The sequence below is a fragment of the Trematomus bernacchii genome, unplaced genomic scaffold, assembly GCF_902827165.1.
Source record: "Trematomus bernacchii unplaced genomic scaffold, fTreBer1.1, whole genome shotgun sequence".
In the NCBI taxonomy this organism is placed as follows: Eukaryota; Metazoa; Chordata; class Actinopteri; order Perciformes; family Nototheniidae; genus Trematomus; species Trematomus bernacchii.
Genome location: NW_022987767.1, coordinates 2,727,501 through 2,754,965, shown reverse-complemented (window position 1 = coordinate 2,754,965; position 27,465 = coordinate 2,727,501). Strand labels below are relative to the sequence as shown.

The following is a 27,465-nucleotide window of genomic DNA, read 5'->3' as shown; positions in this document are numbered from 1 at the left end:
CTGAATCTCCTCCTAGAGCACCATTGTGTTCTTTGTAACCAAATATCTCTCAGAGGGGCGTGGGGAGGGGCTCCTTATTTTCATCTAAAGTAACAGACAGAGAATCAGCACTTTGGGAACAGGGCTGAAACAGAGGGGATTATGGGATGCTGCAATGATCTGTTTGGTGTTTGGAGCCAAACACTTCATAATAGGGGACCCTTTAATACAGTAGGTCCAGGCAAGAGCGACCTTCCTGTTTCCCTTGGTATTGAAGACAAAGATTTACCATGGCTGTTAACTAACAAAGGTAGGCTCATTGTTTAGTTTTTTTCAAAGATCAGACAACATGAGCATCTGGTTATTATAACGGCCTTTCTCTCCCTTTCTCCTTGAAGACGTCTAGATTTCAGTAACACTACTCCCCTAGATTCAGAGTACTTGCAGTTCCCAGAAAATAGAAGTATACATGTTGATTGATTCACGATTCGCCTTGTTTGGTCCTGAAAGGGGCCGACTTGGCTCTGCAGCACTCTTTATTTCTCATATTTTCCATGACTGTGTGGGATACTGTGCAGCCAATCACATGTGTTATCCATTATCTCGTGCTGTAACCATGGCCTCATTCTTTTCCCCCCAGTTGGTTATTATAGACGACTTTGTAACACATTGAGTTGCTTATTGTCAGCTTGTGTTTGTGATACTTTGTGATATCAGTTTGCATTGTGTCCAAGCTTCATTACGTCTTCTGTTATCTATGATTTGTCTACGTTGCTGCATACACGTCAGATCCCTGTTGATGGATTAAGTTCTGATTGGTTGCTCAACATCTTGTGCACTCTGGATCTGATCCTGTGTTTATTGAACCTCTCAGAGTCAGCGGAAGAATACTCAGAACACCATCAAATGTAATTCATTGCATGATTGACCTGAGTTTAAGGACAGACTTGCATTCAGCTGTTTTTCTTTATTGGCCATGATAGTTGCTCTCAGTAGGAATTTAAATGTTGATTAATTATTCTGTTGGTCAACGTTAATATCTCAACAACTATTTGATAGTTTTCCCTGAAATGTCGTACAACCATTCATTGTCTTCAGAGGATAACTCCTGCCAACGTTGGTGATCCTCTGACTTTGCCTCTAGTGCCACAATCAGGTTGAATTGTGTAAGTATCTTAACAATTAGTAATTGGATTGCAGTGTGAGTCTGGTACAGAAATCTTTCTTAAGTTGCTAGACAATGATTTGTAAAAACCTTGATTACCTGGCCTTTCATCTAGTGCCATTTTAGAACCTACAAAACTAAGGGGTTTGCTATTATCCTCCGCTTTATATTAGCATGCCAACTCGACAAACTCCCGTCTCAAGATGCATTTCAGCAACACTTTGTTTTACCAAACACATGTGAAGTTTGCTAAATCGTAGAAGATGACTGCCACCAAAGGTATAGAAATGTTGGAAGCGACAATACACTTTTCAGTCCAATTGTTTGTGTTTTGGGACCCTTTAGAGACAAGTAAACTAAATGTGTAACCAACAGTCAGTAAAGCAGGGCACAACCCCAATATTTTTGCTTTAATGATATTATTTTAAATCTGTTTATTCTGGGAAATAATTGGGATAATCCTATCAGTCAAATCAACCTTTTTTTTTTGTCATTTTATCTTTATATTTTACAGTGAAGAGTAGAAAGGTGACAGGAAACAACAGGATACATTAAATAGGACAAAACATCCCTGGTCAAATCAAATAGTGCATGTTGTGATAATAACAGTTTAACCTTTTACACTCGGTCTTTGCATAGAATGAGAAAAACCATAAAGCAGCGTTCAAAGCTCAAAAGTCCAGGCTAAAATATAAAACAAATCTATATATGAATCTGCTTTGTAGTTGTTATGAAAACAATACATTTTCCAACAAGGTTTCATCTCTTTAGGCCAGGGGTGTCCAAACTACGGCCATTTTGAGTCGGCCCTCAGCTAATTAAAAAAGTTAAATGAAATATGGCCCACAGATGAAAGTTGTGCTTGTCTTATATTGTTCTTCTTAAATGTATATGTACACATATATTACACCGTAGTATTCATGTGTTAAGACTACTTTTCAAATAATTCAATTCATGTTGAAAACATTTTCTAACATATCTTAGTTGATGAGAAACAAATCCCGATGACTTATTTACATAACAAGCTTGAAACACACCTTCATATTTCCCCTTATTATAATCACTCTTATTTTGAACAAAAAACTGCCTCTAAGCCGGGATTATTTCCTCTTACTAAATAAAACACACTCACTTTGGTGTTAAACCTAACTTTATATTTAGGCGTGTATGTTACCTGGAAATACTTGTGTTTGTGTGCAATAAATAGATGTATTATTTTGTGTGAAATCTTCACCCAATCAGAATACCTTTATTCGTCCCACAGAGGGGAAATGTGCATTTGTTACAGTGTGAAAAGAGCCAAAGACAGTTTAATAATAACCAAGAAGCATGCATACAAAATATTACAGATAACAGGGCTCAACGCTAACTTTTAAAAGTGGTTGCCAGGCTGGCAACCAGGCATCAGCTTTTGGTTGCCAAAACTGAAAATACGGTTGCCATTTCAAGTCACCTTATATTTTAAATAATTAAGATACTATACAGTTATACATCAACTTAATAATGAACATGTGACACAAAAGAATGTTCAAATGCTTTACAATAAGTAATTAACACAATTATTTGAAACTTAAGTGGTAGTAAACTTGTCCACCCTCAATTGCTGGTATACAAAAAACCAGTAGTGCAGCTGTTATGTTCTTCACAGATCACTAGTTTCTTGGTCATCCTTTGTCTTCCTTTCAAATGTGGGTTTTCTTGACCTTTGTGCTGACCCCCACCATAGATCCATTGGCCCTTCAGCATTGAAGTCTTGATTGGCCAGACTAATACATTTCTAATGTTAAATAAATTAAAACCATTCACAGTTAAGAATTAGATATGAATTATTAATGCTTTAAATTACCTTTAATATGTCTAACTATATTTAAAATGTGTTACCTTTTTATAGAAGTGATTATCATTTTATGCCAATATTTTCCTATGGTAAAGTTTCGTTTTGCACTTTTATTTTGGTAGTAATAAGATCGGGACTCTTATTTTGAAGGAACTTTTACCGGAAGTGAATGGACAACGGAGCAGAATGTTTCGCCTCCCAAGACTTTACACATTTCCTCTTTGCTTTTCGTTCGGGTTTACCTTGCGCTTTATCAGTTGAATAACTTTGAACATTCGTTTGAGAAGTTGAGGTGTTGGCCGAACCTTTTACCCCACAGTCAAACAACTTAATTTGCTTTGCCATTTTTTGTAAAACAAACACACGGCGCACCGCGCACGCGAGTAAACGTGCATCGCTTTCTGGCTCCGTAATCACACCAATGCACGTGCAACTTAAGTATCAGGTTCCGAGTGGTCACAACAATAATTAAATATCACTCTTAATACAACAAATAATTAACATTTATCTATTTTGGGGTGCACATTCTGCTGTTTGCTGTCCTTATTTCTTTATGTTAAAAACTGGTTGCCACTGATGGCAACCAAAGGCCAAGAAGTGGTTGACATTTTTTTCTGCCAACCGTTACTGTCGAGCCCTGGATACTAGGATAAGACGGATCAGTAAATGTAGGAAATAATGTTTGCATACAGAGAAACATGTCCCTTAAAATTGCGTTTTCTAATCTTTAAGTAAATAAACAAAGCTTTCCTCTCACAGAAACACAAACACACTCTGACGTTCATATTTAATCTAATATGTTTTCCATCTGCCTTTTGCTTGCAAGTATAAACACAGATTGTACTGTTCCTCAAATGTTTGATATCTGTTGTTTACAGCACACGATTTGCCACAAATGCAAAAGCATGTTCAGTTGGCTGTAATGTGCTGTGGCAAGAGGTTTTATTTAGAAAAATGTTCTCTGGTTTCTGCTCCGTGACACGGCCTTGGCTCTAAGATTTCCTTTCATTGTGCTTGCAGTGGCGAAGCGTAGGAAACGAGGTGGACAAATGCTTCTGTTATTTATATTATCATTAAAAGGAGCTGCCTGAGGACAAACTGCTGATATAACTCGTGTGTGATCTGGTGGGAAATGTGATCGCTGAGTCAACCTTTATTTAAAGTGTGTGAGAATGTTTTATGAAGATGCACTGTGTTGTAAAAAGTATGAATATATCGCACTCATTCCAAGACTAATATCTTCCTCATTGTGTACATGGTAATATACAATGTTTAATGTAAGGAAAAAGGTCTGCGCTTTTCCTGGCAAACTTCATGTTCTCTATTCGTAAGGTGTGAAAAACTAAGCAAAAACTAGCTCAAGTTGGTACTGGAGTTCATACATTATGTAGATTCTTTGTTGAGAGATCTTTTGGTGGCCTGAGAATATACAAAATGTATCCGACTAACTAGAGATTTTGAGGTATAAGTAAAGCGGTATTTTGTAAAGTAGCACATGACGTTGTTTCTCCAGAGTGTTAACTAACCACTGAAGTATGTGGACATACATGTTAGTTTCTTAGCCCGCAGACATTCATCAGTACTTTACTCCACGACTTATTTTTCTGACCACTTTTTACTTTTACTTCTTACATGTTGAACACAAATACCTGTACTTTCTACTTCTTACATGTTGAACACAAATACCTGTACTTTCTACTTCTTACATTTTCCAAACAGGCTGGTTCCTTTAGTTTGAATGTGTGTTTGGTGGCGTGATCATTATTATTTAGAGTCATTGCGTGCCTATTGATTTGAACACGATCCGTGTATCCATCATTTCCTGGTCTTCTCTAAAGAAGAGGGACCAATGAAAACGTTGTCACGTTGCCGTTGTTCAGCATGGAAACATTCATTAGCTAACAATGACATTATTGTTCTGTTAATATAAAGGGGGGTCAGGTACTCTTTAAAACAGCTGCTAGTTATGGGTACTTTTTACTTCAGTACATTTTGAAGCCCATACTTCTGTACTTCTACTTGAGTAAAGGATGTGTGTACTGTTACCATCTCTGTATAGATGTCCCTCTGTATGACGTACAGTCTGATGTAATCGCTCTCTCCTGTCTGCAGGTGCTGGGTCGGTGCTTCCTCACGGTGATGCAGGTCCATTTCCAGTTTCTGTCGCAGGCCCTCCAGAAGGTGCAGCCCGTGGCTCAGTCCTGCCTGGCCGAGGCCCTCGCTCAGGCCCAGGAGCGCAGCGCCAACGCCCGCTCCCAGAGCTCCGACCTGGGCCCCCTCACGGAGCTGGAGGAGGCCTCTAGGCTGTGGAAAGGTGCAGCTCAGGTATGCAGCCACAGCGAGACCTAGGACTCTTCCTGGTACACACTAACTCTCTGTGCAGTAAAATAACCGCCTGTGTAAAGGTAGATCGTACAGTTGAGTGTTTTCGTAAAAGCTTTTACTTGTTTTTATCTTCACGTTTCAAGGCTTTTATTGTCATGTGTGCATAGCTACAGTGTAGTTATGGCAATGAAAATCTTAGGTCACAGGCTCCTCCTCCAACAGTGCAACACAATAAAACAGATAAAATAGTGCAAGTAAATAAAATAGAATATAATAGAAACAGAATATGATAGAAACTGTGCAGAATAGTCTATATGCAGTAATTGGAATATTGATATATGCGAGTTGCAAACAAATGAATGTTATATATGTTCTTTCAAAAGTTCAGGTGTTCAACACGTGTCCCCTGAAAGGCACTACATACATTTAAGTTATTATTATTATTATTGCAAATATGGGGTTTGTGTGTGTGAGGTAACATTCCTGAGGAATGCCAGCCTTTCATCCATTCCAGCCTCAATTTCCTATTTCCTCTATTATTATTTTTTGTCTGTAGTTTGTCTGTGAACCTGCAATGTTATCCCCTCTGCACCCCTTTTATCTTGTTTTTTCCAACTTATTTCAGATTCAGTTTCATTATACTTACATGTTCACATTTTGGTCAACAGTTTTTCCATTTTCACTTAGCTGTATCTACATAGCCAACATAAGAAATAGAAAAAAAGTACAAAAAGAGATAAATAATAATAATAAAATAGACATATGAAAAAATAAATACATACAAATAATAAAATAAAACTGCAAAGGCGGGAGGGGTCATCCAGGGATGCAGTTTTGAAACAGGACCTGACTAATCCCCCAGGCTAATCAGTCCCTCTGGCCCATTTTGAGCTGTGTTGTATAGAGTGAGGCAGAGAGGAGAATAGTGGGATGATTGATCTGTTAAGCCCTGGCATGCAGAGTTTAAGCCATGCAGGGGGAAAGGCCTGGAGAGACTCTGGTAGAATGTGCTGGACGGGCGTTTAGGCGAAAGGGAGGTGGCCGGGACTCTTTTTTTCAGAAGCTGCACACATGCTTTTTATCACCAAAACGTTTGAATGTACCAGTGCTCTACACTTATCAAAACAAATCCTTCTACTTTGCAAGATTTGGCGATATTCAAAGAAAACATCCCTGTAAAACCTTCCTGTTCTTTTTTTAAACAAGCTTTATTTACATTTGTTCGACACGTACCCAGACAAACACTTATTCAAAATGATGGTGACCTAATTTTAAAGTACAATCCAATAGGGCTGCTCGATTATGGCAAAAATCATAATCTCGATTATTTTGGTCAATAATTGATGTCACGATTATTAAAAACGACAGTATGATTTTAACAGTTGATTACCCTGAACTTTAAGTATAATTCAACTGAAAAACCAATAATAAAAAAAAGTTTATAAAAAAAGAAAATAATAATAATTAAAAAAAATCGTTTTATTTAGATTACGTTGTTTTCGTAATCGTTGCAAGCCGTAATCGTAATTGCGATTAAAATACAATTAATTGAGCAGCCCTACAATCCAATCATTCTCAAATTATTCTTGTAGAGCTGCAATAGGCGCTTTCACACCGGAGTACTTTTCCCGTTTAGTTCCGATAGTTCCTGGGATTTTGCGTTCACACCAAAAAGAGAACTTAGTTCATGAGAACTTTTCCCCCCTTTTCAGTCCCTGCTAGAGAGGTGGTACTTTCCTGGGGAGAAAAAAGTACCAATTTCTGATTGGCTGGGCGAATTGCAAACCACGCCCCGTAAAACTCTGAAACGTTTTTTGAAGCCGCCATTGTATTTGCTCGCATTAGCATTAGCATTAGCATTAGCCCCGCGCACCAACGGAGAGAGAATAACTTATGGCAACACAAAAGAAAACATGGGAGCGGTGGAGATGAGGAGGTGTCGGAGTTCTGTCGATTTACTCGGAAGGCTTCAGTAGAAGCTGCTGGCCTTAATAGTATAATACATTTCTCAGCAAAGATGTGATTGCCAGTGCTACCAAATGTTAAACACTTCATGGCATGCTATAATGTGATACGATACTATCACGATGCTTAAGCCACGATACGATAGTATTGCGATTCTACGATATGCTACATGTCAAATGTACGACCATCTTTCGGAGGGATATGCCACAGTTTATATAATAACATATCGATACTTGGCGTCCGTATGCTGTATCGATTATTTCCCCCACCCCTAATGCATGGTCCTTGTTGAAATGAATACATAATAATAACCTGGTGCTCTGCGTTCCTCAGGCCATGTCCCGGCTGAGAGAGAGGGGGCGTGACGGCTGCCTGGCCGGCCTCCAGGTGCAGCATCTCTTCTGCTCCAACAACACCAACATCCCCGAGCACCAGCTGAAGGAGCTCAACATGAAGATCGACAACGCTTTGCAGGTGCAGTGTGATGCAAAACACCACGTTTGGCTGTTAACATCTTGAATTAAGACGGACATCCACTTAAAGGTCTCCTATTATACTATTTTTAGGCATATATTATAGGTCTCAGATATATAAGGATTATTTCTGAAACAGTATGGAGCTCAAATGCTTTTTCTCTCATGCGTTATACAACAAGGTGATCACACATACTCTCTCCAGTACAGGTTAGCTCTGAGTGTTAGCGATGCTTGCTAATGTAAACACAGACCATATTACATCCAAAACAGTCGGGCATTGTTTCTGATAGCAACTTTCTGATAGTGCTGTGGGTCTGCATTTCCGATATGACGTCATATCAGACTCGCATCTGGATCAGTTCCGTTGTACCCCCGTTTTTAGAGATTTGGGTACGGAGGAAAAGAGAGGGTTTTATTTTCTGACGCTGCGTGAGTTCCCCGACACACCGGGGACACATCTTTATGTATAAAAGACATCAAAAAGTGCATTTTGATGATCTTGTAAAACAACTTTTTATTTATATTTCCTCAAAAGTAAATGCATTTAGATTTAGTAAAGAGGGTGGAAGTAGACGGTGTCTTTAATGATATTATGTTTTCCTCTCCAGGCCTATAAAGCAGCTCTAGAGAGTCTGGGTCACAGCGAGTACGCTCTGAAGGCCGGCTTCCATCTGAACCCCAAAGCTGTGGAGGCGGCCTTACAGGTGAGTGCACTTCCAAGGGAATATATTGCAGGTGAATAGGGTTAGGACGTTACGTGTATATATATAACCAGTTCATTAAGACAATTGTTTTTGTTTTCTGAACTGTTAAAATATGCTAATAATGTGTTATCGGATGCTAACCTTTGGAGAATTTAGCAGACATCTATAGTCCCAATTAGTAAGTTAGAAAATAAACACCTCAATTTGAATTTTAAATGTTTTCTCTCCTCTCCTCTGAAATGTAAGCAAAGCAGCTCAAACTCAAAATGACCGGTTTTTACCTGTCTACCGCCTTAAAGATTGATAGAATGATTACTACGGCAGGATAATTGACAATGATGTTATAGTGGACAATGTACGATTTATTAATTCTTGAATTTTGACCTATTCATCATCTAATTCAGTTTTTCCTTTTCCACTTTTTTCTTCATTTCAATGTTAAACAATTATTCTTTAGTGGCTCCTTGTGTCAATGTTTTTTTGTGTATGTTTTGCACTGGTGTGTGTATGTTTACATGCTGTGTGTGTGCAGAGCTGCTGCAGTGAGGCGGAGGCTCAGCAGGCGGGCCGGATGCAGACCACCTCTCAGCCAATCCAGTGCGAGCTGCCCACCATCCCCGTGCAGATCGGCTCTCACTTCCTCAAAGGAGTGTCCTTCAACGAGTCCGCGGCTGAAAACCTCAAACTGAAAACGGTACGGACTCGACTCCACTCAAAACTTCATACTAATTCTACCAACCTCATTCTCTTAAAAAGTTGAAGTTGTCTTAACCTGTTAAGCCTGGGGTTTTTTTTCACGAAACTGTGTCTCAGGGCTTCTTAACATTTAAAAAACGATTAATGTGTCATACCCGATTAACGGGAAGAAACTCAGCTAACTGACGATACGAACCATTTTTACCGAAACAAAACAGTCTCACAAGAAGCGTCTAAATGAGCCCTGAGCGAAAATATGCTAACACACTTAGCACAGAACTCACGTTAAAATACCCTTATTACTTATCGTATCTGCACAAACAAGATATCGATTAGCATCGTGAGATTCCACAGATTCTACAGGTATTAGTATCATCACTGAGCCAAAATCGGAAATTAAGTCTTACCGTTGCTGTTGTTCTGATCAAAAATTGTGTTCAATGGCATTAAAACGCTGCTGAAGGTTAATCCATAGGTTAATCCAATGTGTCTGTGTCCCTTTGAAATGATTACTGATAATCCATCTTCATATTTATGTCAATAACTGAGTTTTCATAATGGCTGCTAACGATAGCTACGAGAGTGTATGACAGTTTCCGGTTCCGGGGCATTCTGGCTGCGCATCACTCATTCACCAATGGGTAATGTTTAGATGGATTTTAGGAACTTCCCCTCGATTCTATTGGCTCTAACGGTTACAAAGAGATGTCAATCATCAAAATCGAGCCAGGGGGGCCAGAGATATGGAAAATGCACCCAAATGACCCCAGAAGTGTTTTTTTTTGCTAAATCTCTCTAAAAATGTCACTTGTTTTGCATCAATCTTGATACAGGGTACTTATTATATGTTATAGTTTGGATTCCTAAAGCTTTTAGTCTACTATCCCATCATTCAAGGGTGGTTTTCACTATAAGTAATGGTTTATTTTTTGGACGGACACTATAATTTACATATGACTACAAATTGAAACAAGAACCTGACTGTATCCAATGTTCAGGTTTGTGTTCCTGAAATGTCTAAAAATGTGTGCATATTTAATTAGATAATGGATCATTTGCATATTTAAACATGCTATTTCAGAAAACTTGTAATACGAAAAACAATTGTCTTAATGTAAGTAATTAACTGGAGACATGTCTTGCTGATATATTTAAGTTAAACAAATTACTCTATTCACCTGTAGTGTCTCGCCTTAAACATGTTTAATTCAATACACCGTTTTTTGTCATAGTCAAACATTTTCTCAGCAAAGATGTGATTGCCAGTGCTACCAAATGGTAAACACTTCATGGCATGCTATAATGTGTTTTTTATGAATTTAATGAATGTGTAATGTATTTCCTTTTGCTCACTTTAGATATTTAAGCAGCCACTTTGAGCATTACTTAACTAGGACATTTGTAAATGTTAGCTTAACACTTGTAAACAGTTTTGCTAACGTTAAAGCTAGACTGTTAGCGTCACCAACAAAGAGAAAATATATCGGTGTTGCTAGATTACGGAAGAGTGTGTTACTGAGACAAAGGCAGTTCTTGGAAGAAAAAGTAATTTCTGACCTGATTTTACTTTTTATGGTCATAATGTTCTGAAAATGTGCGACTTGTGAGAAAATTGTCAATTCTTCATTTCTCTGTGACCATGGGTGGGTCATAATCAGTCATAAATTAATAGTTTTATGAGCTAGTCCCTTAAAGGGCGTGGCTGTCTCAATCCCACGTGACACTGATGCATGAAATTAACTCTCAGTGCGCCCTCTCCTGGCGTAAACTAATAAAAAGCTTGTTTTTTTTAAGATGAATATGTTTTATTGTTCTATGCACAGTGGCTACAGTGTAGTTATGGAAATCTTAAATCCCAGGCTCCTTCAACAATGCAACATCAATATATATATATATATATATATATATATATATATATATATATAAGACATAAACGGTAAAACAATAAGAAATAGTGCAAGAAGAACAGAAATCAAAAAATGGTGGTTCCATCTTTCGTGTAACGTCAGCAGACAGTGAATCAGAAACAGGTTTATCTCCAGGTAGGTTGACGCGTACGAGGACTTTGACTCGATGTCGTGGTTCATACATAAAAGTAAAACAAGAATAAAAAAACACAGATATTATAAGAATACTATAATAACATTAAAAGTGTAGTAAAATAAGATAAGGCAGTATTTACAATGTGATAGAATGGAATAAAATATTTGCAGTTATAATAAAAAAACAGATATGTGCATTAACGTAATGCATAGAGTCTGCAGTGATGGTTGTATTTCGTTATATATGTTGCATTGTTGAAGGAGCTCAGGTCAGAATAATTTCATTGCCATTTCTACACTGTAGTAGGGCTGCTCGATTATGGCAAAAATCATAATCACGATTGTTTTGGTCAATAATTGATATTAAATACGATTATTCATTGACTTTGAAAACATCCATTTATTGAACTTTAAAAATAATAATTTGAACAGTATGTTTTCAACAGTTGAATACCCTGAACTTTACGTGTAATTCAACTGAAAAACCAATAAAAAAATAAACAATACATTTCTATCTACATTTAAATAAATAATATCAAAATAATAAATATCAATAAAGAGCAACAAATATTTTGGAGCGCACTTCCACAACCTACTAAACATATATAAATATGATAACTAATGTCAACCTGTAATGTTTAATCTGCTACACGCAGTACTCTTATTTTGGTAACCTCTTACCCGGAAACCGGAAGTAGCTAAGAGGCTCCGGCTTGACGAGGTTAGTCAGGGGCCGTTTCTCAATCGCGAGGATATTGGCTTCCAAGCCAATATTTCAAGGATGCTACGTCATCGAGTGCCGCCGAAGGACTGTTCCAATCTCCAGCATACTTGGAATTCCACCGAGGCCGCGTCCTTGGTTTGGGGGAAATTTCGAGGCTGCACATGGGTAGACTTCGCGTCCTTAAAATCCCCACAATGCTTTGCGCATGGACCAATTTCCCCAAATCTGTGGCGGAAGATGTAAGGCGGGGCCTCTCATATGACGCACACCTGCACACTTGCTAGCCTGTTCCACTCTTTGTTTTCCGAATGCCAGGAAGTATTCTTGCCTTGCTTCTGAAGCAAGATGCTCGGCTCGGCTGTGCTACCAAGCCAGCATCCTCGCGATTGAGAAACGGCCAGGGTGTCCGCGGGGTCTTAAAAAGTATTAAAAGTTGATAAAGCAATTTAACGAAAATGAAGGCTATTAAAAAGTATTAAACGGCATTTTCCAAGGTATTACGTTTTGTAGCTTGTTTCAATAAGTATATAAATTGTCCAAAGAGGTTGTATTCTACAGTCTGCCTGAATGTAATCATTGCGTAGGTGTGTAGTGTGATTCTGTGTAGTTTATTTATGGCATCCCGTTGGATTTGACGTCATCTGAACAGGACATCGCACGCTCACTGCTTGATAGCGCGCGAAGGTCCGTTTACGCCGGTTGTTAAACAACATCGTTATGGGGAAATGCAAGTTTGCGTCCAAATGGTTGGAAGATAAGGAGGAAGGACAATCAATACTGTATATAGTAAATGTGAGGTAAAGTGTGTCGCCAATGTAACCGGTTGAAACTCAAAGTGGCGATGAGGTCTTAAAATGTATGGAAAGGGTCTTAAAAAAGGTCTTAAAAAAGGTCTTAAAAAAGGTCTTAAAAGGAATTACATTTGACTTCAGGATTCCTGCATATAGCCTGTTAGTGAAAGTTGACTGTACGCTAGAGACCGGAGAATACAGGCAACTAAAGCTTCCCTTGTAACGTGTTTGTATGGATTTATTAAACAGACTGCAAGTCATAACACAACCTGCCGAGAGGGCTTTTAGGGAGGGGGGGCAGCGCACGCGCGGGCAGGATGTATAACGCAAGACAAATTGAGAGCATCATTGCGAAAGGGAATGCAGCAAAAATAATCGTTTTATTTACATTACGTTGTTTTCGCAATCGTTGCAAGCCAAAATCAAGATTAAAATACGATGAATTGCACAGCCCTACACTGTAGCTTTGTGCATATGACAATAAAACCTTTGAATCTTCGGTTGATGGCGTCCTGTGTTTTGTCTCCTCAGCACACCATGCTGCAGCTCATCAAGGAGGCGCTGGGTCAGAACGGAGTGACGCCCCGGGACGACTCCCCCGTCACGGAGGTCCTGAACCAGGTGTGCCCCTCCAGCTGGAGAGGAGCCTGCAAGACGGCCGTGCAGCTGCTGTTCGCCCAGGCCGGGCTGGTGAGTACAAGACATGATCCAGAGAAAAGAAGCATCTGTGACTATTACTGGAAATCTGTCAGAGATCGACACACCTGGGATTTAATGTGATGTCGGTTCTTGTAGAAATATATATATGTATTTTTTATAAATACTCTTTATTGAGTTTCACACATTTAACACAACATTCAGAACAATGCACAGCACACACCCCCCCCCCCCCCACACACAGACAGCCACACAGCACATCCACAATTTGACAACAATTGAATAGTAATAATAATCCTCATTTATATAATCACAATAATATAGATAGACCTCAAAGGATAAATACAATATGTGTGTAAATGGTAAATGGACTGTACTTATATAGCGCTTTATCCAGTCTTTAAGACCCCTCAAAGCGCTTTACATACTACATGTCGTTCACCCATTCATACAGAGCAGTGTACCTTACTCTAGGACCTAACATTCACACACTGTTGGCCATCGGGAGCAACTCAGGGTTAAGTATCTTGCCCAAGGATACATCGACATGTTGGCTGCACGGGCTCGCAGCCACACGCATCATGCTGGAATATCAATCAATCAATCATACACAACTATGAGGAATACTATTTTCAGTCCGCTATATGTGAGTTCAGGGTAATGAGTCAACAGAAGCCTCAGTAGAAACATATTTAATTTGACTTGAGCAACACCTAGCTGAATATAAAGAAACCTTTATGCTTTTGAATGACATTTTGGGCAGGTTTAGTTTGGTTTAACTCAGTTGTTTTAATTGTTTACAACTCAAATACACATATACAAATAAGAAATAAACATTTTGAAATGGTACCAAACGCATGCGGACTGTAGCCCCTCATTTTCTTTATAAAACGTTTGACTTTATTTCCACAGTTCTCACTAGCATTCATATCTGAGTTCAGGCCGATACATGTGTCCAGAGAAATGGACACACCTGGGAGTTCAGTTCAATTCAATTCAAAGGGGCTTTATTGGCATGAAAGTTAAACGAAACAATGTTGCCAAAGCATCAAAATACAAAATAATTAACATACATTTCAAATTTTGTTGAATTTTGTGGTTTCTTTTCTTGTAGAAGTATATTTATTTTTAACTTGAACAACACCTTTGTACTATCTGAATATAAATGGGTGTTTATGCTTTTGAATTACAGTTCATATTTTGGGAAAGTTAAAGTGGACCTATCATGCTATATTTGAATAATATAGTGTAGGACCATACCTATATAAGGCATATTTATACTTTTTCTTTTTCAAAATACCAAACAGATCATGCATTTTAGCCATGCCTCATTTTGCTCAATTTGACAATTCATAGCTCTGTTTTTGCAAGGGCTGATTCAGTGAGAACAGCACCACCTACAGGCCTGGCATATGTACTACAGCGTCTCCAGCGCTTTCGAACGGCAATGGCCGTGGCTGTCTCCTCCTGATTGGTGGAGTTGGCCCAATAGCCGTAGCGCCACCGTCCTGACGTCAGGACAGTGTTCAAATCTGGATCAGTTTTTATCAGATCCGTTGCAGCCCCTTTTTTAGAGATTTGGGTATGGAGGAAAATAGAGAGGGTTGTGTTTTCTGACACTTGGTGAGTTCCCTGGAACACCGGGGACACATATTCATGTATAAAAGACGTACAAAAGTGCATTTTGCACGATAGGTCCCCTTTAAGTTTGGTTTAACTCGGTTGTTATTAGGGATGCTCCGATCGCCAATTTTGGGGGCGATCGGCGGAATCAGTATCGGCCGATACCGATCGAGTGGGCGGGGGGGGGCCTGAACAGGACATTGCACGCTCACTGCTTGATAGCGCGAAGGTCCGTTTACGCCGGTTGTTAAACAACATCGTTATGGGGAAATGCAAGTTTGCATCCAAATGGTTGGAAGATAAGGAGGAAGGACAATCAATACTGTGTATAGTCAATGTGAGGTAAAGTGTGTCACCAATGTAACCGGTTAAAACTCCAAGTGGCGATGAGGTCTTAAAATGTATGGAAAGGGTCTTAAAAAAGGTCTTAAAAGGTTTTACATTTGACTTCAGGATTCCTGCATATACCCTGTACATGTATTGCAACTTGTTGATATCAAATCTTTGTTTTCTCTGTATCCAGAAGCTTCTTTAAAATCTTTACCAGGACAAAAATAAATTCCTTTACATATAGTGAGCATAACGGTGACATCATTAAACACAACCACTAGTCAAATCTAGTTTTTCTGTCTTTACTAAGAGTAGGTTTGTGTTTGTTGAAGGTATACTTGGATAAACATTTGTGTCGGAGGTTATCAAGTGGACCCTCATTCAGGGTTTCCTCTTGGTGACATCCATCACCACGGTGTAGCAATACCAGAAAGAAGGTGGCAGTGTGACGTGAAGAGGCCTGTTGTTCTTCACTCACACTCCTGCTTCAGTCTCTGAATCCCCTCCCTTTGTGCGTCCGTGGGTTTTTCATCTTGCGTGCCATTGTTTGTCAGATTTGTAATGGAGATGAGATCTGTCTGCTTGCTTTGTGGTGTAAACAAACACCAGAGAGACACAAAGGAGAAGAGACATTCCTGCAGCATCTGGGTGAAGGAGAGGCTCGCCTGCGCTGGTTTGAAAACACAACTCCCTCTCCTGTTGAAAAGGAGAGTAACGGGGATGGGGGGGTCAGCGACAGGACATTAACACCGGTGTGTTTATGCTCCGATGTTTATATCCTCTGTGTGGTCTGAGGGAGTGTTCCCGATGTTCTCGAGCTGTAAAGCAACCGATGGACGAGTGTTCGCTGCTTCTTATCTGGTCCTTTGGACACTCGACCCAGAATAGATCACACAGCATCGTGCAACATAGAGTGGTGCAGGAACGAGTCCTAAAACCCGGAAGTGAGTTGGCATGTAACCACTTCCGGTTCCCTCGACTCAGAGTCAACGGGTTTTTGAACATGTTTTTGAAAAATATCTGGAAATAAGGTCTGTGGTTGACACAAATGTAAGAGACGGATCACGTTTTGTTCTACGACATTAAACCCATCAGCAGTGACCCCACTGGTGATTTCTGAAGAGTTGACGTGTCTGAAAAACGATGGTTGTTAACAAGTGGCTGAATAGGACTACAGAAGTTGTCAAGGACGTTGTACGTCATTACACCGAACACGTAAACACTCCCGCTGAGTTTGTTTGCCCTGTTCTGCTTGAAAGCAAGTACCTGCCTCCTGCAAACTGTTCAAAGAAACGCTTCAACTTGTACAATTTAGAATCTGTATTTTTGAATAACGATCTTAAGTTGGCGTGACGTTGAAGTCGTGCTGCTGTACTCGGCTGTAGTTCGTTTATAGCATAACGTTAGCATTTTGCTTCTGGTGATTAGATTTATGATTAGAAAATTATAAAAGTAGGTTAGACATGTGGAGATTATTCGGCTGAACAAAACTAGGGATGCCAGCGATTATTCGATTTTTCGAATATTCGTTACAGTCTCCATAATCGAAGATTATTTTTAAAATTCGATTTTATTTATATATTTTTTTATTATTTATGTTTTTCTTTTTTTTCGTGGCTTAGTTTCAACCAAAATATAGACTAATGCTAATAATAGTAATAGTATTAATAATTGTAAATGGCCATTGGTCACACCACCAGTTTGTTTTTTCTGTAAACATGGAGGAAGCCGCTGAGTGCAGACTGCTGCTGCCTGCTACACACCGACCCCCCCCCCCCCCCCCCCCCCCCCTTCTCCGTCACACGTGCGATTGATTTATTGGCGATATACAGAACAGTGAGAACAACACAACTAAAGATGAACAAAGAAGAGTTCCTCATGGAACTACTTCGAACTGACAAGTGCAAAAGAAGTAAAATACAAGCTCTGTGAAAATACATTTTTTTCTCTCCCGCGGGGGGGGGGGGGGCGGCGGCGAGTAATCTATTAATATTCGCCAGGGCTGTCCGATTTTCGAATTTGATCATGGTCAGTTTCTGGCATCCCTAAACAAAACGTGCATTTATCAAACAGGTTAGTTTTCCACAGACCTCATTTCGAGCTATTTTCCAAAATCCTATGGAGAAATCCCGTTGCTTTTTTGTCGAGGGAACCCATGCAGCTTACTTCCGGGTCGGCCTACACAAATACGTCGTCCCTGCTCCACTCTATTAGGGCTGCAGCTAACTATTATTTTATTTCTTGATTAATCGTTAGGTCTACAAAATGTCAGACATTCTCTCTGTTTCTGTAGAATATCTCTGCACGTCCTATACTCATACTAATGTTCTAGTGTTTGCCACAAATCAAAGCACTTAACTATTCACTCTCAATTAAGTTATTTGAACTCAAACTGTGTTTCTTAAACTTTTATTGCTTCTAAGTTTAAGCCACAAAACCATTGTTTTTCTTTGTCTTGTATTTAAGATCAAGACCCCTTTCCTGCTCTCACTTAAAAAAACATGGATGTGTTTTTATGCGGCAGCGGCCATTTTATGGTGGTTAGCGATTGCATTTAAAATATAAATGAAGAAACTAACATAGTGATATTATTTTCACGAAGAATGCATGACTGATATTTGTTCAGTTAACCACACAAGTATCCTCTGCAGTACTCCAAAGTACTTGGAAGTACTTCTACCTCTTGGAGTACTGGGACCCCATTTTGAGAAACACTATAAAATGTCAGAACATAGTAGAAAAATAAAAAAAATGTCCACCCTAGTTTGGGGTTTTGACTAGTGATGCAATACGTTTAAAGACATCAACAAATATATTAAGTTTAATATGATATTAGCAGAAAAAAGCAGAAAACACTCATTATCACACACTGCTCTTACCTCCCCACACACACTGTTTCTCCTCAAAGTTCTTTATTTTCCTCACAGTTAGAATCAACATTTATCTTTTGCTGTCTGCTGGAAAAAAAATTCCCCAGCAGCAACTCCCTCTTTCCTACGAGTCACGGCTTTCTGAGAATTACTTGACCTCGTCTGTTTGGCTTCATTTCCTCCTCTCTCCAGCCCTGATGTCAACGTGTCTCTCTAAAGGCTGACGGACTGTTAACTCGAATGCTCTGCTTTCTCTGCCCGGGGTTTCTGAGGATACACCTGCTTTTTTTAATAACAATAAGGCCACTTCCTGCAATACAGGAAATAGTCTCCTCCCACTTTCCCTCCCTCTCTGTGACCCAGCTGAGGGACCTCGAGGAGCCAAGGCCACTTTCAAAGAACTTCTCAAATAAATGAGTAGCAGCCGGCAGGAAGGCTTTGTATGTGTTGTCCCTAGCTGACTGAGAGCGCTTGGTTTCCTCACCTTGAACCGCCTCCCTCCGCTTGGTGGGAAATGAATGCCAGACGGCAATGAAACACTTTTGACTTCAGGTCATGTTTTTCCGTGTAGCCATGACTGGTAAACTTTGCTTGTTTCACATACTATTAAGGGTGAAACCAGAGGGTTTGGTTTTAAGACTGTGTTGGGTTTTTATTACAATGGAAGAAATTAATCCCACCATTTTTAGGTGTTTAAATTGATCAACAGAGACAGCACTCCATTTAACTTTTGTGAATGTATTGCAGTAAGCACAGGAGTATATTAACAGTTTATAGCCCACATTTCTTCATAAATATTGATCCTGAAAGTCTTAAACCTTATTCATTTTATCATTTTCCACATTATTAATACAACAGTACCTGCTGCTTTTTCTTCAACACAGTTTTGCTGATGTTTGCAAAGTAATTTAAGGTTACAATAATAGTTTATTTTGTAGAGCATGTCTGCATATAGCTTATAATAACTTCATTTGTTACTTGAACATACATACAATTACAAATTCATTTAGTTTTTACTAGCATGTTTTGCATCACAGACACTTTTGGTCATACTTACAGAACAATATTGTTAAACAGTTGTTTAATAGGCTGCAAATATGAAGCGCTTCTCTAGTCTTTGTGACGACTCAAAGCACTTTACTGCACAAGCCTTCATTCACACATTCACACACTACCATACATGGTGCCCTCTGCTCTTCAGGAGTGATAAACAGTCACACACACTTTCCATTCATGTTTACTCAACCATGTTTGGAGTTAAGTATCTGCACAAGACATTGACATGTTGACTTCCTCCTGAGTCACAGCCCCTCATTGTGAATGTTTACTACAGTGTTGTTCTCTACCAGCCAGGAGAGGCAATATCATTGCGGAAGTATTTATAGCCTTGAAGTATTTACCTTATTATAAAAAAAACCTTACATTTTCTGCCCTCAATGTTGGGGCAATATCTTCCCGTTGTGTTGCATATCGATATCTTTCATGGTGTTGCTTTGAAGTCAGAAACTCCAGTATTGTGGCAACACTGATGCTGAATAAGGAGCTAGATTGCTGTGAATACATCTTGTATCTGATGCATGTGTGTGTGTGTGTGTCTCAACAGGTGGTGGTTGATACGGCGCAGATTGAGAACAAGGAGGCCTACGCTCCTCAGATCACTCTGGAGGGCTCCAAGGTGATCGTCCAGGTCCCCTCCACATGGTGAGTTCATCACATCACTTATTTATTCCACAAACATATATAACATACATGGAGATGTGCATAAAAATCACACCCGCCTCAGTTTACAGTCCACTCAAATCTACACGTTATTGCTCACATACACATACATACATACATACATAGGTACAGACATGCATACATACATACATACATACATGCATACATACATACATACATACATGCATGCATACATACATACATACATACATACATACATACATACATACATACATACATACATAGGTACAGACAGGTATGCTTACAAATCCGAAACAGGTGCAGTTTCTGATGACAAATATGACACATGAACCACATTTACATTGTTTCCCAGGTACAGTTGCATGCAATATTTGATCATGTGGTTTTGCACACACAGCAGAGTTTAAGCGAGCAAAGTGTAGAGACAGTTTACATATTTAAATCATATGCATATCGACAGAGATGGGAGGTAAGAGAGCCGGCACTGTGAGGATCTCACGTTCAAAACTAGGACCGTACCAAATAGTTTGATGCTTCAAAACTTTATTCTTAACCTTGACTCCCTGAGACAGTTTTTCCTCATATCTTTTTTTTGCAAGTCATTTCATTCTGTGCACATTTGTAGACGAAAGATTAGGTTGAACAAGGGATAGCATTTCTTTGGTAATCCTCATTCTCATAATTTGTCGTCACACAAATGTGAGAAGTTTAAAAAAAGCATTCAAGTGTAGAAAGATGTTTTTATGAGCTGTCAGGCGTCCATGATGAATCCACTAAAGTCTGTTGGGAGCTGAATCTGTAGCCCGTCAGTTTGTATCTTTCTTGTTTATGAATGTCAAATGTGGAGTCTTCATATCATTTGTATGCAAGACATTGTTTGTATTTGTATTTCTTGTCTCATCGTGTGTGTGTGTGTGTGTGTGTGTGTGTGTGTGTGTGTGTGTGTGTTCAGGTGTCTGAAGGAGGACCCGGCCACGATGTCTCTGCTGCAGCGGAGCTTGGATCCGGAGAAGACTCTGGGTCTGGTGGACGTTCTGTACACCGCGGTGTTTGACATCAACAGGTGGAAGGAGAGGAAGTGAGTGAAACTTTAAATTATGATAAACAACCATTAAATACACATTTCTGTACAAGTGATGTGTAAAGTATTTGTTGAATCTGATTTTGGTTAAATAAAATAGGCTGTGTTGTTTCTTGGGGGGACACCAAACAACCAAAATCTTTTAACTTGAAAAAGTATTTTTATTTTAGCGTGATTTCCAAATCTAAAAGGAAGCAGTCTATGAATTGATCTGTGTAAGCCATGTGTATAGAATTGGAAAGCCATGTTAACATATATGTGTACCTTGTATATGTCTATCTATCTAATTCTGATTGAATACATTCATCAATAAACCCTATTAACCTCTTCTCTCTCCTCCCTCCATCAGAGAGCAGTCGCTGCCCACCATCCAGCTCCAGCTGCAGCGTGAGACCCCTGACTTCAACGTCCAGGTGGACCTGCCCCCCGGCCCCTGCTCCAAGACCTCCAGCGGTTTACCCAAATCGATCTCCAAGCTGACCTCCAAGTTCACCAAGAAGGTCTCATCCAGCTCCAACAGCGGGGGCAGCTACTCCATCCCCAGCACCCCGTCCCGCAGCATGCTGAGCAGCAGCTCTGAGGACAAGTCAAAGGGCCTGGGGATCCTGCAGCTGAGCAGCCTGCCCGGCCCCCCCGACCCCTCGCAGCTGCCCAACGGCCTCGAGGACCAGGGCATGAACCTGCCCACCGACCAGGAGATGCAGGACGTCATCGACTTCCTGTCAGGGTTCAACATGGGGAAGTCCCAGCAGGCGTCCCCCCTGGTGAAGAGGAGGAACTCTGTGGCGTCTGCTAACCCCGCCGAGCTGAAGCCCCCCAGCGGAGCCCCGCCCACATCTCAATCTGTCTCCCATAGCAACCTGCAGCCCCCCACTCAACCCCAACTTCCACAGAAGCAGCAGCAGCAGCAGCAACAACAACAACAACAACAGCAGCCTCCTCCTCCCCAACAACAACAACAACAACAACCCCCTCCTCCCCAGCCCTCCCCCCAGGCCATGCAGTACTACCAGCACCTCCTGCAGCCCATCAGTCAGCAGCAGCAGCCTCCCCCCCCTCAGCAGCAGACCCCTCCCCAGGTCCTCCCCCCCCAGCAGAGAGCTCCCAGTAAGTGGCTCGGCGGCTCCTCCAATCAGCAGCCCCCTCCCCCTCAGCAGGGCCCTCCAGGAGGCCTCTCCCCCCTGGGTCCCATCGGGCAGTGGGGGTCCCCCGCTCTGCCTGACCTGAGCTCAGACCTGTACAGCCTGGGCCTGGTCAGCACCTACATGGACAGCGTGATGTCAGAGATGCTGGGCCAGAAGCCTCAGGGGCCCCGAAACAACACCTGGCCCAACAGGGACCAGAGCGAGGGGGTGTTCGGGGTCCTGGGGGACACGCTGCCCTTCGACCCAGCAGGTGACAAATCTATTCAATCAATTAATCAACTTTATTCATCCAGCAAGGGGCAATTGGTTATAATAATCAAATCAAATCAAAATGTATTATATAGCCCCAAATCACAAGAAATGCCTCAATGGGCTGTACAAACAAATACAAACGTCATAGCATAACAATTATAAAAACATTATACATCCACAGAAGTATTGCCATGTGATAAAAGCATGTGACTGAAGGGATGGTAATGATGAACGGAAACTAGGTGATGGAAGCTAGTTGACAAGGAAGACAGATGCGAAGAGTCTTGCTTTTAAAGGAGTCTACGGAAATAGCTTCGCAGATCTGAAATAATAATAATACATTTTATTTAAGGCGCCTTTCATGACACCCAAGGACACCGTACAATTACTTAAACATTCTAAGAGGTAAAAGCAACAGAACATGATAAAAACACAAACATACCATCATGGAGAAGATGTAATGAGCAGCTTATGTCATGTTCACAGGCAGGAACACACAGGAAGAAAACACACAGATTTGACACGATAAATAGTTCATAGCATGACAATAAATTAGTCAATAATGTATTCCCACATGGGGTACTTTCCATGTGATTATCAAGGAATTAACAGGTGTTTATTATGATTTAGGAACCCTCAAAATAAGAAGTAAACGATACAAAATGTAGGTTAAAATCATGACGAATAATAATGTGTGCATGTCTTTTTGGGTTAGGGTTAGTACTTTAGTCTATTATGGCGCATTTCCACTGCAGGGCCTCGCTCGGCTTAGTACGGTATAGTTAGGCCTTGGTAGGACTGGCTCACTTTATGCTGCGTTTCCATTACAGTTTAGGAACTGGGGCAGTAACTATAGTAACGCAGTGTAGGTGGAGCCGTGACGTCATCTTCAATGCGAAACACAAAACCAACATCAGCCGTTAGCACTCAGAGCTCACAGCTCCTCACATCTGTTCAGAAACTAGACAAAAGTTAAACAAGTACACACCACAGACTGCCTGTGTCATGGTGAATACATTCGCTGCTTTATTTATGTCTGTATAGGCCGTTGTTGTGAGTGTGGACGGTCGGAGCATATACTGCGTTAGCTTAGCCAATCTCCATTCAGAAAACACGCATTTTAAAAGGTTTTTCGCCTGCCGTCTGTCTGCAGACTTGACAAAGCATTAATTCATGGTTTTTACTAACCGGTATCAGTATGTTGTTACTTCGGCATCATTTTGAAACGTGTATTACAATTAAATCACGGTCAAATATGTCCATCTTGTTGTAGTTGTAGCCCCCTTGCCAGCGATTCTCTCTCTCTCTCTAGTTTAGCATACTCAGCCCGACTCAGCCCGGTTGTTGGCCCGCTAAGAACCTCGATTTTATGGGGCCAGAAAAACTGTGAAATAGTACCCGCTAGCCGGAACTACGCCAAGTGGTAACGCAACCAAAAACGGGCCGTGCACGGCACGCTTAAACCGCGCTCCGCGCTGTAGTGGAAGTGGGCCGTTAGGGTTAGTACTTTAGTCTATTAGGGTTAGTACTTTAGTCTATTAGGGTTAGGGTTAGTACTTTAGTCTATTAGGGTTAGTACTTTAGTCTATTAGGGTTAGTACTTTAGTCTATTAGGGTTAGTACTTTAGTCTATTAGGGTTAGTACTTTAGTCTATTAGGGTTAGTACTTTAGTCTATTAGGGTTAGTACTTTAGTCCTTAGTCTATTAGGGTTAGTACTTTAGTCTATTAGGGTTAGTACTTTAGTCTATTAGGGTTAGTACTTAAGTCTATTAGGGTTAGTACTTTAGTCTATTAGGGTTAGTACTTTAGTCTATTAGGGTTAGGGTTAGGGTTAGTACTTTAGTCTATTAGGGTTAGTACTTTAGTCTATTAGGGTTAGTACTTTAGTCTATTAGGGTTAGTACTTTAGTCTATTAGGGTTAGTACTTTAGTCTATTAGGGTTAGTATTTTAGTCTATTAGGGTTAGTACTTTAGTCTATTAGGGTTAGTACTTAAGTCTATTAGGGTTAGTACTTAAGTCTATTAGGGTTAGTACTTAAGTCTATTAGGGTTAGTACTTTAGTCTATTAGGGTTAGTACTTAAGTCTATTAGGGTTAGTACTTTAGTCTATTAGGGTTAGTACTTTAGTCTATTAGGGTTAGTATTTTAGTCTATTAGGGTTAGTACTTTAGTCTGTTAGGGTTAGTACTTTAGTCTATTAGGGTTAGTACTTAAGTCTATTAGGGTTAGTACTTAAGTCTATTAGGGTTAGTACTTAAGTCTATTAGGGTTAGTACTTTAGTCTATTAGGGTTAGTACTTTAGTCTATTAGGGTTAGTACTTTAGTCTATTAGGGTTAGTACTTTAGTCTATTAGGGTTAGTACTTTAGTCTATTAGGGTTAGTACTTTAGTCTATTAGGGTTAGTACTTTAGTCTATTAGGGTTAGTATTTTAGTCTATTAGGGTTAGTACTTTAGTCTATTAGGGTTAGTACTTTAGTCTATTAGGGTTAGTACTTTAGTCTATTAGGGTTAGTACTTTAGTCTATTAGGGTTAGTACTTTAGTCTATTAGGGTTAGTATTTTAGTCTATTAGGGTTAGTACTTTAGTCTATTAGGGTTAGTACTTTAGTCTATTAGGGTTAGGGTTAGTACTTAAGTCTATTAGGGTTAGTACTTTAGTCTATTAGGGTTAGTACTTAAGTCTGTTAGGGTTAGTACTTTAGTCTATTAGGGTTAGGGTTAGTACTTTAGTCTATTAGGGTTAGGGTTAGGGTTAGTACTTAAGTCTATTAGGGTTAGTACTTTAGTCTATTAGGGTTAGTACTTTAGTCTATTAGGGTTAGGGTTAGTACTTAAGTCTATTAGGGTTAGTACTTAAGTCTATTAGGGTTAGTACTTAAGTCTATTAGGGTTAGTACTTTAGTCTATTAGGGTTAGTACTTTAGTCTATTAGGGTTAGGGTTAGTACTTAAGTCTATTAGGGTTAGTACTTTAGTCTATTAGGGTTAGTACTTAAGTCTGTTAGGGTTAGTACTTTAGTCTATTAGGGTTAGTACTTTAGTCTATTAGGGTTAGGGTTAGTACTTAAGTCTATTAGGGTTAGTACTTTAGTCTATTAGGGTTAGTACTTTAGTCTATTAGGGTTAGGGTTAGTACTTAAGTCTATTAGGGTTAGGGTTAGTACTTAAGTCTGTTAGGGTTAGTACTTTAGTCTATTAGGGTTAGTACTTTAGTCTATTAGGGTTAGTACTTTAGTCTATTAGGGTTAGTACTTTAGTCTATTAGGGTTAGGGTTAGTACTTAAGTCTATTAGGGTTAGGGTTAGTACTTTAGTCTATTAGGGTTAGGGTTAGTACTTTAGTCTATTAGGGTTAGTACTTTAGTCTATTAGGGTTAGTACTTTAGTCTATTACCTAAAGGTTCCAGATTTAGGAGGGAGGCTGACATACCAGTGCTGAAGATAAATGTGTTATTGACAAAAGGAAATATTCTTATCATCTTAATAATAAACATTAGATGTTATAATGTAAATCATCCAGCACCGAACAGATGTTCCTTCTCTCTACACACTAAAGACACAGAAAACAAAACAAAGATAGATTAAACTAATAACATTTATATCATATCCTTGTACAAAAAAAAAGCAGATAATAAATAAACAACTCCACGAACTTCAACCATCTGTCGTGGAAGTATTTGGTTTATTCTTAGAGCTCCACATTGATTTGACATTAATTCTGCTCGGGTCGGAGCCCAGAATAGCTTCATCGCTGTGCCTCAGCCTTTCAGTGTGGTAATGAAATGTATTTATATCCCATCTTCTGACCACCCAGCACATTTCAAACCTCTGACCCTGATCTGAGTAAGATAATGAATATAGCTCAGAGTGAGAGCAGCTGTTTTCTCTGCACTGTGACGCTTTCTGCTGATGTCCTCCGGTGTCAGAAGCTGTGTGTACAGAGCAGCAGACTCTTTGGATCGCACTCCAACCCATTGTGCAGAGCTGACTCACAGCCTTTGTGATGTTTCTGCTCATTCGACAGTCTGGCTGAGAGATAGAGCTTCAGGAGCCAATGAGAAGAGCTGTGTCAGAAACTCACCGTGTGTTTTTTTTTTTCTCTCTCTCTCCTCTCTCTCTCTCCTCTCTCCTCCCTCTCCTCTCCTCTCTCTCCTCTCCTCTCTCCTCCTCTCTCCTCTCTCTCTCTCTCTCCTCTCCCTCCTCCTCTCTCTCCTCATTCCTCTCTCCCTCTCTCCTCTCCTCTCTCCTCCCTCTCCCTCTCTCTCTCTCCTCTCTCTCCTCTCCCCTCCCTCCCTCTCTCTCCTCATTCCTCTCTCCCTCTCTCCCTCTCTCCTCTCTCCTCTCTCTCCTCTCTCTCTTCTCTCCTCTCTCCTTTCTCCCTCCCTCTCTCTCTCTCCTCTCCTCTCTCCTCTCTCCTTTCTCCTCTCTCCTCTCCTCTCTCCTCTCTCCCTCTCTCTCTCTCTCTCCTCTCTCTCTCTCTCCTCTCCCCTCTCCTCTCTCTTCTCCTCTCCTCTCTCCCCCTCTCAGTGGGTTCAGACCCGGAGTTTGCTCGTTACGTGGCCGGCGTCAGTCAGGCCATGCAGCAGAAACGGCAGGTGCAGCACATCCGTCGCCCTAGCAACACACGCAGCAACTGGCCAATGGCTGAAGAGCAGCACAGGACCTGGTCCCACCCAGAGTACTACAGCGAGGGGTGGGTTTCTCATCCATCACACGCTGCTGTACAGGAAAAGAGTTTGACGTTTGCATTTCCATTGCTCTAACAAATGACACTTATGTATATCATCAAATATAAAATATAAGACCACCAGACTCGGGGACAGTTTCATCCCACCGGCCATAAGCTGCTAAACACCTGAACTTTGAAACAACATCCATAACATTCACCTGTCTGCAACTTACACATTATTTATCTAATATATCATATTCCAATCACTCTTATTTTCTGTTCTATTGTATTTGTGTTACTTGAACTATCTTAACTATTGCACTGTTGGAGGAGCCTGTGACCTCAGATGTTCATCGTCATAACTACACTGTAGCTATGACGATGTACACATGACAATAAAAGCCTTGAATTGAAATGATATTGCATTT

The 27,465-nt window shown here is 40.3% G+C and overlaps 1 protein-coding gene across 3 annotated transcripts in view; it reads left to right on the top strand.

Annotated features, from left to right (window-relative positions):
• The window catches only part of LOC117496687 (uncharacterized protein KIAA0355-like), a 56,589-nt gene that overhangs the window by 25,028 nt on the left and 4,096 nt on the right, over positions 1 to 27,465 (top strand). For all 3 annotated transcript variants that reach the window (XM_034148413.1, XM_034148415.1, XM_034148414.1), the window contains exons 3-11: positions 5,094 to 5,306; positions 7,605 to 7,745; positions 8,356 to 8,451; positions 8,984 to 9,145; positions 13,236 to 13,394; positions 19,788 to 19,885; positions 20,838 to 20,963; positions 21,316 to 22,361; positions 26,896 to 27,061. In XM_034148413.1, coding sequence (XP_034004304.1) covers positions 5,094 to 5,306; positions 7,605 to 7,745; positions 8,356 to 8,451; positions 8,984 to 9,145; positions 13,236 to 13,394; positions 19,788 to 19,885; positions 20,838 to 20,963; positions 21,316 to 22,361; positions 26,896 to 27,061 — 2,207 coding nt within the window. The remainder of the gene's footprint in view (positions 1 to 5,093; positions 5,307 to 7,604; positions 7,746 to 8,355; positions 8,452 to 8,983; positions 9,146 to 13,235; positions 13,395 to 19,787; positions 19,886 to 20,837; positions 20,964 to 21,315; positions 22,362 to 26,895; positions 27,062 to 27,465) is intronic.